At 45.2% G+C, this 9,966-nt stretch overlaps 2 protein-coding genes across 3 annotated transcripts in view; one reads left to right on the top strand and one right to left on the bottom strand.

Annotated features, from left to right (window-relative positions):
• Positions 1 to 2,392: 2,392 nt before the first annotated feature.
• CPNE4 (copine 4) overlaps positions 2,393 to 9,966 on the top strand; it is a 229,223-nt gene continuing 221,649 nt past the window's right edge. For both annotated transcript variants that reach the window (XM_030943422.1, XM_030943421.1), the window contains exon 1: positions 2,393 to 2,530. The gene's annotated coding sequence lies outside the window, so the exon portion shown is untranslated. The remainder of the gene's footprint in view (positions 2,531 to 9,966) is intronic.
• LOC115912268 (serine/arginine repetitive matrix protein 1-like) lies at positions 2,420 to 6,880 on the bottom strand. The gene is made up of 3 exons (XM_030963749.1): positions 6,530 to 6,880; positions 3,400 to 3,451; positions 2,420 to 2,916 (listed from the first exon to the last, which is right to left on the bottom strand). The coding sequence occupies exons 1-3, from the start codon at positions 6,878 to 6,880 to the stop codon at positions 2,420 to 2,422; spliced, it is 900 nt and encodes a 299-aa protein (XP_030819609.1).

Raw genomic sequence — 9,966 nt, 5'->3', positions numbered from 1 at the left:
GATGCCACCCGCAGGAGGACTCAGGTACTTTCAGCAGTTCTGTCCTAATTTACAGCAGCTCTCTGCCCTTTTAAGGGTGATTTAGCAAAACAAGCTGGTAATATTAGCAAGCAGAGGGGACGTCGAGGCATGTAGCTGTGTGGGCACATAACTACAGGGTGATATTCAAAGCCCTTATTTGATCTGTGCCTCAGAATGAGAAGTATTATTTTAGTGCTGTAGTGTAAGATAGAGAACAGAAAGCTCCCACTTCATGTTCATCTGGACTCAGACAAACACAGATGGAGATTAGACCCTGCTCCTTCCTTCTCACAGCTCCCTACCGCAAGTTACCCCAGGGGTAGGCTCCAGCCTGCAGCTAGACCACAAATCTGTTCTGTGAGAGTCCTGCCAAAGCCACAGATGCATGAGGTCTCCCTTATTCCTGCAGGGCATCGCGTGTTTCTGGCTGTTTTCTAGAGAGCTGAGCACAACATCCAGCATCCTGGTGTGCAAGAGGCTGTGTCCCACTGGCAGGAAGCAGTGCCAGGGTGCTGTCACAGCTCCCAGCCATGACACAGCATGCAGAGCCTGGGAGACGAGCAGCCTCGCCCAGCAGCTATTCTGGGACAGCACAACCTGCCTTTGTATTAATTCACAGATTTTCCCTGGAGGCTTCACCTATGCAGATCTGTGCAATATGGTCCTGCCGCTATTAAGCTAAAGACTTGTGAGATCCAAGTAAAATTAAGGGAAATCCTGGCTTCCTGGAGAACTTGATTACCTTTATGGTTATGCTATTAAGTACTGGTACATAAGGAAAAAAAAATCACTGTTTTACAAAACAGTAACAGAGAAGAGGTAAGCAGAAAAGACAAGGGAAATCATAATGCTTATTTTATTTAAATTAGTTTAGATGTATAGTTCTCACTGTACCATAAAAGTAATATGAGTTTATTTCTGTGAGTGCATAAATAGAATGACTTTTTATTTTAATGCTGTGAACAAATCACTGTTCAGCAGGATTTTTTGCATAATATCCTCAGTAAAATGCTGCTTTTTTTTGCATTTTATCAGCAATGTGAAAAAAGATCAGGTTTGCTGTGTATAGTTTTAACATTTGCACCAGTATCATGTTGAAGTCTCTAGTTAGAGAGTCATGGTGTTCTGACAGAGGACTTCAGCTATATCCCAAGAGGTGTCTTTTAAAATTTTTAATTTGGAAGGCTTGTGATGAATGTTCCTGATTTGGGCTAGCAAATGTGTTTGCCTGTCTGATCTGTGCTTCATACCTCACAGTGTCAGGAGCAGTAGTCCAGGGTTTGCCAGCTCAGCAAGACCTGCCATCAAATTCACAGCACACACTAACCTGTCTCTGTCTCTCGCTCCTTTCCTTTCCTGAAAAATTTGCATCCCTGGAGATACCTTATTTTCAAAATATTTTGTGTTTATATTTTTATGCCTGTTTGGAGGAGCATGGGATGAAACTGCACCATCTATCTCTTAGTGGATATGCTTTGTGAGCTCTGTCATTGTGAAATCATTGTGCCTCAGATAGGTCTTCATCAGATTCTTGCGAGTTAGGGAGGGTGATTTGATCATAGAGATGGGGAGCTATGGCACAAAGATGCCATATTCTGCAAATATTTGGGCACTTGTTTAACTGGCAAGTATGAATCCAATTCCGTGCGTAATCTGAGGATTTCTGGGAAGCCAGCCAAACTTTTAACAAGAACTCACTTCGGAATCACCACAGTTGCTCGGTAGATCAAGAACTGAGTGGCTGCCATGGGTGGGCAAAGTCAAACAATGAATCCTGATATCCCAAGTCTTTGTGCTGTGTTTTAACTGTAAGAACTCTCTTTTTCCTTGGTTGGGGCCATGCTACCCCTTCTCCCCGTTAGGACGTTTAGGGAGGCACTGCAGAGTCAGCAAGAGCCCTGATGCCAGGAGAAGCCATGGTCCCACAGCAGCCATCCAAGCTTGTTTCATTCTTTCAGGATGGCACTGCTACCTCCTTACCTTGTGGGCTCCGATGCATTTTCAATTCTGTGAACTGAGAATTCTGCCGGCATGTGGATGTTACAGCCCGAACTTACCACAATGTTTAACTCACTGAAAACACTGGTTGGACTTACTGGCAGCCCCTCAGCAGTACAAGCAAACTGCGTCGGGTGTGCTGAAGGGGCTCTCGAGAAGAGCTCGGGGCTCCCCGCAGGGAGGGCAGAGAGGTGCGCGGGAGCCCCGGAGGGTGCCCAGCGCCCGTCGGTGCCCGCCGCTCCCCGCAGGGGGCGCTGCCGGGCTCGGCGCCTCCGGCGCGGCCGGGCCCGGGGCGGCTCCGCGCGGGGGCAGCGCCGGGCGCGTCCCGCCCTCCCGCCTCCTCCCCGCGTCCCCTCCCCTCGGCCGCGCTGGTGGAGCCGCCGGGCTCCCTCGCTCCTCTTCACATGGGGCTTGCCCTGCCGGCGGGACGGCGCTCCTGCTCTCCCGCCGACCGCTGACAGGGATCCGGCGCGGGAGAAGGGGGCTCGTCGCTGCTGCCGCCGGCGGGCAGGTAAGGGCGGGCGGGCGGCGCACCTGAGGGGACTCGGGGAGCGGGCGGCGGCGGGACGGGCGCGCCGGGCTCTGTCGCCCCGGCCGGCGGTGCGGGAGCGGAGGTAGCGCACGTGGAGGGAGCGCCTCGCATCCCGCCCGCCTCCCTCCGACCCTCGGTGCCGCCGCTTCGGCAGCGTCTTCCCTGCGCGGTTTCGGGATGCTCGGGGAATCCCCGCCGGTCACTTGCAGGCTCATCGCGGGGGGATTCTCTTCCCGGCTGCCGCGGGGAGCGGCGCAACTTTAGGGAGGAACCCGGGCGGGGACGCTGGTCTTTCCCGTTCGCCCAAAGGGGATGGTGTTTAATCAAAGAGCCGCGGATCTCCCTCCGTCTATTCCATCTTTTGCCTGTCAGGAGAATAGGTCCGTTATTTGTGAAATTATTCTATGTCAGTTCAGGTGTTGTTACTTTTTTTCCTGTACGCTACCAAATACAGTTGGTAAATTAAAACACAGGACGAATTCCTTATGCCGATAAAGTGAGAGCTATAGGTTTGCTGAGTTCATATAATCTGATGTTCTCATAGCTCAAAATAAACCTTTTCATTAAAAAGGAGAAAACCGGAATCAGTTCTCAGAGCTTTTGATTGATTAGAGCTCCCTCGTGGAAATCAGCAGGGAGTTTTGCCTGATTAAGAGCTGTAAAATTGTCCTGAGGTTTGTTACACAACTGGCTGTAGTTGTGCAGTACGGGCTCAGTTAGGTAACTTTGCAACTGGATCTCATTTTCACCGGTCCAGCTGAAGTACTTTCAAGGCACATTCTTTTCATTTCTCTACTTTAAGCCCTCTCTGCTCTACGTGTACAAGGTAGGGGGAGGACTCTTTTTACCTGCCTTAAAGAAGAGTAAACGTGTTGGGTAAACAGGGAAGCTGGTGACATCCTTTGGAGAGACAGCGATGCAATTCAGAAATGCTCCATGTGTTTTGCTGGCAGTGCCAGGTTAACTGCTTTCATCCTGAACGTGTTTTATTTTGCTTGTGTTGCAGTTGAGCCTCAGATGCTCTATTTAATAACCAGGGACTCAGCTGTAACAGAATGTGTACAGACATGCATGTAATCATAGTCTCTCCTGCAAAGAGCATGCTTTCTGGTGTGATTATGCAGAAATGTTACAGAAAACAGAGCATTGCTCCCAGAATAGCTTGGAGGTTTCAATTTCCACACATGCGAGCTGACTATTCAGTTACTGCTGTTCTGTTTTTTCTATGCTGCCGAAATACCTGACAGTAAGCAGTTTATAGAATCCAGTCACTTGGTTGTGGAACTTTTCTTCTTGCTGCAACTGCAAGAGTTTATGTGAAATTGCTTTTTTTTTTTTAAGGCAGGAAAGTAGGTACAATAAAATGGAAACTTTCTTGCCCTTCGAGTAGCAGCAACATAGGACCAGACCTGGGGAGGGTGGAAGAAACAAATCCCAACATTTTTCTTTGGGTTTGTAACTTCTTTCAGATGAGAAAAACTCCTTTGGGATGGCACTTCTCAAGTTTGTTCTTGGTTCCTTGAAATTTCAGGTGGTGTAGGTTTGATTGATCTAGCTATTCAAATGAGGAAAAGGTATTGTATTGTGGTCTCTGGAGTTCAAATGGAAAAGCTTCAAATAGCCTTAAAATAGTCTTTAGTGGGGCAGGTGTATTTGCTATGTTTGGGACAATTGCAATTCCATTTAAACAAATAGGGAGTGTTTCTGAAGCAGGGCATAACTCTGTTGGCTTTGGTTTTCAGTACTGGTGTTCCCAAACTGAGACCACAATCCAGTATGAATCCTTTGCATGTAAATTCACTGTCTGCAGATACATGTGTTGGTATTGCTAACCTCATTGGGGTTGGATACCTAATATCTTTAAGGATAGGTCTATGGAAAAAACTGAGTGGTGGAACAGCTTTCCAGAGCTAGGGCGATGGAAAACAAATTGTGTAGCACTGAAGTTAAAAGTATTCAAGAAAGCTGTTAATAACATTCAAAAGGAGATCCTTAATATGCATGTGAAGAGCATTATCAGCTTGTGGAGCTCAGTAGCCAGCATGCAGCTGAACTATCATGCTTAACTGTCCATCTCCTAATCCTTGGGTAGAGGTTTTTCTAAACCAGGGTGCTTAAATGTACCCCAGTTTGAAGCACTGAAGTAAGGCGAATTATGGTGAACTAATTCAGCTCAAGAGATTGGATATTTGCAATTTGAACAGAAAAACTATCCTCTTAGCAGTGTGCCAAAGTCTGGAGCTCTCCCTACACAGAGAATCTAATGGGATGCACATTGTGGTGTTCTGTGTTCAGTGCTGGTTTAAAGGAGACTTTTCTATGGCAGCTATCACTTATATATCACAATTGTTGATTTGCCTCCATGAGGTGGACTAAAAAGTGTCATGGATAAGAAGAAATTAAGTGCCTTGCTGAGTTTGAAAGAGCAAAACATTGAAGCCAGATTGAAAAAGGTCTAGACTGGCAGTTCGATCTGGTTTGTCTGCCTTGTTTGCTATAGATTGTTTGAGCAGCTCTTTCTAGGTATTGCATTCAATGGTTGGCTGACAACATTCAAAGTCTGAAGAGTTTTCTATTACATTCCTTTCTATCTCTCTGCATGCACGTGGTATTTGGTAGTTTATCATGCTGTCACAGCTTCCCCTTTCCTGAGTTTATTATTTTGATGGTTTAAAATCCTCTATTAGACTCCATGCAGAAACAAGGCTCTGTTAATGGATGGTTAGAGTGGTGAAATTTGAATGTGAGATAGCCAGTGGTCAGCATTATGGTTCCTGTGCAATCATTAGTCAGCAACACTTCGCATAAATATCCAATCTAACATTTAATATCATCCGCTGTAGGGAATCTCACTGGAAAGGTGACTTTAGGTAAGCAGGAAGTTCGGACTGGAGGATGAAGGATACAAAGAGTTATGCCAAGACTGATGTGAAAATGGTAACTTGGGGTTTAAGCAAATGTGTAAGTCCATTTTTGCTCCTAAAAAGTGCAGTGTAAAACTTTAGGGTGCCTAAGTATTTTCAGTCTTCTTGCAAGATGCCTGACAGCAAAACATGCAAAGTAGCCTGGTCTGAGGAGTTCTGCTTTTGTCTGTCCTTGGAACTGAAGTGTTCTTTGCTGGTACAGTTGCCAAGATGCTAGTTGTTGGTAGAGAAAGGTTTTTATTCCGTTTATATTCACATTTGAGTCGCTAAAGACCCCTCATGTTGTTTCCCATTAATCAGCCAACTGTAGTTGCTGTCTTTAAGCAAATGAAGTTGTGATAATTTGCTCCTGCTTGCCCTTTTATGCTGCAAATGCTACACAGCTGTGAAGTTGCCATCTAGCTTTGAATCAGGACGCATTCTTCTTCCAAGTGGTATACAGTCCTCAAACAGCCTGGATTCTCAGAGAAGGGTAGGTCTGAAAGTGGCATTTGTGGCCTAGAAAAAAGCTACACAGAGATAAGGGGAGCTACATGCATGCTTAAAAACTAGCACATGCCCAAGTGTTTTGGTGAATAAGCTGGAATGCTTTGCTGAATCACAGCTGTGAGGGTGCAGAAATACTAAACCTCTAGCGTCTGCTGTGGCTGAGTGCAGTGCTTGGGGTGAATTTCAGGGCAGGGGCTTGGATACCATCCGGACAGCAAAAATGGACCAGGAGTGGGGCTGTACCTTCTACAGGCAGGAACGGAAATGTTACATTGTGAGTCGCTTTACTGGGAAATTTTACCAGTACTTTTCCCTTTCTCTCTGATACTCAAATGCTGAGTGAAAACTGATGCAGTAAATAACCCAATTCCCATCGATTTCCTTAAGAAAATAATTATGTGAAGGGTGTGTCTAAGCAAACTGCCTTGGCAGCTCCACCTGCAGCCGGCAGAAACGGTGGGATTTGCCCAGTAATGACGTTTCTGTATTAACTGATTCCATACGCGTGACCAGCGCTAAGTGTGGAATTCCCGGTACCGACCCGGTCTTGATCCCATTAACCCACCGGTGACCTCTGCGGGCGGCGGTGACGCTGCGGGCGAGGAGCGGGGCCGGGGGTCCGGGAGCGGGGCTGGGCGCTCCCGGCGCTCCCGTCCCGGCAGGCGGGGCGGAGCCGCCGGGGGGCGCCCGAGGACCGGCGGAGCTCGCGGGGATCCCGGCGCTTCCCGAGCCGCCCGGGATGCTGGAGGGTGCGCGGGACGGGACGGACGCTCATCCCGAGACACCCGGGATGCTGGGGGGTGTGCGGGGCGGGACGCGCATCCCGAGCCACTTGTTCCGCTTCCCCGGTGAGGGGCATCCTCTCCGTGGGATGCGCATCCCGAGCCACTTGTTCCGCTCCCCTGTTGCGGCGCATCCTGCGCTCCCTCCCGTTCGCAGCGATCGCCTGCTTTACCTGGGTCACACTGTGACCTACGACACCAAAACCCTTTCTTTCCTTGTGAGTCTCGTTTTGCATAGGAGCTGGTCTGAGCAGAAGGAGATTCCTCTCCTAACTTAGCTCGCTGCCCTCCCCCCTCCCTATCGCTTCCACTAACCTTTCCTACTTTGCCAGCCCAGGCTCTCCAAAGCTGGAAATGAAATGTCTGCCAGCTTCTTTGGTAGCCTGACTGAAGGCAGTGCAAGAAGCACCTCGGGATGGGGCACTAAGAGGATTCTTGGCTAGACCAACCTTTTATGGCTAAAGCAGTGATTCCCGGCTGTGTGACTTTGATTTCTCATTTCTTGTCAATATTGTGTGATTGACACAGGGAGAATACCCACACTGTTATTTGCTAGTGACTGCAAAGTGGCTCAGCAAAGCCTGAAGTCAGTGGCTGTCACAGAGAGTTGGAGTAGTACCGAGTAACATTCCCTCTAGTTGAAGAGGGGACAAATGAAAAGCAGGTGAGCCCTAAGTAAGGAAAGTGTGTGTAAAAGACTGAGCTGGTGAACTGCTTGGGCAAGTTAATCCATGAATTTTTAACCTACTGCTTCTGTTATTTCCTCCTGTGAATTGATCACTAAAAGTTACTTGGATTGTCAGTCATCAGGCAGCAAGGTAGACATTCACTGTGCACCTGGAGAGGGCAAGGCACCCTTCTCACAGGTGGAAAAAGCCAAAAATTAATTTGTGGGTTGCAGCTCAGGGGCAGTCCCAGAATTAATTTCTGACTCTTTTTTAACTGCTTACTTGAGAAAGTTTCTCCTTTTGCATTATGTTGTCCAGAGCCTTCTGGCAAGATTGTTGTCTTTAGTAATGCTTGCCACTCTGGCTCAGCATAACGTGAAGGACTGGGATTGCTAATGTTAGTTGCCGTCTAGAAGAGCTCTGCCAAAATCAACTGAGTATCTTTAAAAATGCAGAACTGGCTTGTCAAATTAAAAATATCTTGTACAATATCTGCAGTAAGGTAATAAGTGTATCATTATGTGAGGACTGTGACTGGCACTTTGAAGTCATTGCCAGTAAAATCTTCAGAAATGTGGACAAATGAATAACCTGCAGCTAACAGTGTGCTAAGTAATGTAGACAGCTGTTTCTTATTTGGTTTTACACTAATTGCTGCTGCTGTTACCATTGCATTTGTGAGCTGATAGAGTTTCACATCATTTGTATGCTCCTAGTGCAAATGGTGCCCTGGTACATCATGTGTTGATAAAAGCAGATGCTTTTACTTGGCTTTTAATTTATGGTACAAGTTTTATGGGATCATTAGAGTTCACTGAAAAAGATAGAAAATGACTTGAAGATCTTGCCAGACATTTGGCCAGGCAGGCTCATCTTTGTGTAGTGATCAAAGAAAGGAGGAAGAAAAGAAAATCTGTAAAAATCCATGAAATTATTTATTTGGAATGAGTGTGTAGATGAAGGAGGAGAGTGAGGGAAGAGAAAATAGAAAATTGGAGTAGCCTGCCTGTCAGAATGTTTTAAGTAGGGTCCAGTCTTCTGTGAGGGATTGCAGGCAGCTTGTAACTGCTTGGGGATGTTCTTTTTAAACTCACAGAAAGGTTTCAGTTTTAAGCTTGTATTAAAGATCTGGGCTGCTTCACCTGTGTGGAAAAGACTGAAAAAAAAATGCTGTACTAAAGCTTAATTAAATTTTTTTGTGTGTGTGAGATTTTGGAGATGTACAAAATACAATGTCAGCTCTTTATGTTGGGGATGACAGTATATGCTGGAGGTGGCCACACTGAAGTTAAGAAAGATCAAGCAGAAACCTTTAAGGCACCTGCAATTTTCTCTGAATTTAGGAGAAGTCCATTTGGCCCTTCATCTAAGTTAAGTTGCGCCTGACTGTCTGTAATTTTGATTTTGCTTCTCTTTGTGACATAAGCAGTCATGCTAACTTCGCTAGAGATTCCAAATAAATATTTCTGTTAGTTTTGATTTTATGTCTTAAAAGATCATAGGCAGCTTATAGGGAAAATGACAGTATAAATCCTTCCTTTTCCTATCCATCAAAAGCTTGTCTTCTTTAAGAAAAAAAAAATTGGGTTAGGACTGCAGAGTAGTCAGAAATGAAGAAATTGGTGAACTGTGTTAGAAAGTCACATTTTCGTCACAAGATCAGATACTCTGGGTCTCTATCAAGGTCTGGGAGATGAGGCAGAAAAAAATGTTCATTATATGCAGGTTGTAACTGCAGTTTGAAATGTCAGAAGCAGATTATAATTAGAAACAGGAGACTAAAACTTCATCTCTGAACATAGATTTGTAATAAATGGCTGATTTAAAATAAGGTATACACAAAAAGGCATGAAAATATTTAGATATCTTTATGAGATTATCCCTTAATGTTGAATTAAATATTGTCTCACTTCTGTAATTATTTAGGTGCAAATAATGATATGAAAGTGACTGATTATACAAGAAAATATTTTTTGTGTGAGTTGAATTTTAATAGTCCTGTTTATGAATTATGTTCAACTGTGGACTCAAGGAAGTGGTACCTGAATAAGCTGATGCAATGCTTCCCCATCAACTCAAAACAGTTTAAAAACTGCAACATTAAAATAAAATAGATTGCAAGGATAAGTTAATTGGAAAAGTACTCTTCAGGTGATTAATTCTTAAATGTTTTCCATGGACTAGTAAGGGAAATGATATTTCAGTTTTTGTCCTCAAAGCTAAAATATTGGTTCATGGAGTCTTATTATGTATGAACTTTCTGATTTCATCAGTGCATTCATAACCATAGATTTTTTTTAACTATTCAGTTATTTTGGTTGGCAGGATGGATTCTGTTAGATGGAGCTCCTGTTAATCACCCCTGTGGGGAGAAGCTAACTCATTTAGCTGTAGTGTTCCCTTGGCCACTTTGTGAACAAAGTGAACAAAGAGTGTGTCCACAAAGAGACTATGAAAACAAGATGCACATAATTTTAAAACTGTTATTTACTGACTGAGAAGTGTGGTAGGTGACTAGCAACCAGGCAAAGCCCTGACATACCATTCTCAGA

Source organism: Camarhynchus parvulus, chromosome 2 (genome assembly GCF_901933205.1).
Source record: "Camarhynchus parvulus chromosome 2, STF_HiC, whole genome shotgun sequence".
In the NCBI taxonomy this organism is placed as follows: domain Eukaryota; kingdom Metazoa; phylum Chordata; class Aves; order Passeriformes; family Thraupidae; genus Camarhynchus; species Camarhynchus parvulus.
The sequence above is the reverse complement of the archived record's forward strand: the minus strand, read 5'-3'. Positions and strand labels throughout refer to the sequence as shown.

Excerpts from the sequence above, each read along its gene's own strand:
- LOC115912268 (XM_030963749.1), bottom strand. The coding sequence starts at position 6,880 with ATGCGCCGCAACAGGGGAGCGGAACAAGTGGCTCGGGATGCGCATCCC. Across the intron at positions 3,452-6,529 it reads GCCGCCCGCAGAGGTCACCG|GATGTCACCAGCTTCCCTGT; the intron begins GTGGGTTAATGG and ends GTCTCTCCAAAG. Across the intron at positions 2,917-3,399 it reads TTTACTCTTCTTTAAGGCAG|GCAAAAGATGGAATAGACGG; the intron begins GTAAAAAGAGTC and ends TTCTCCTGACAG.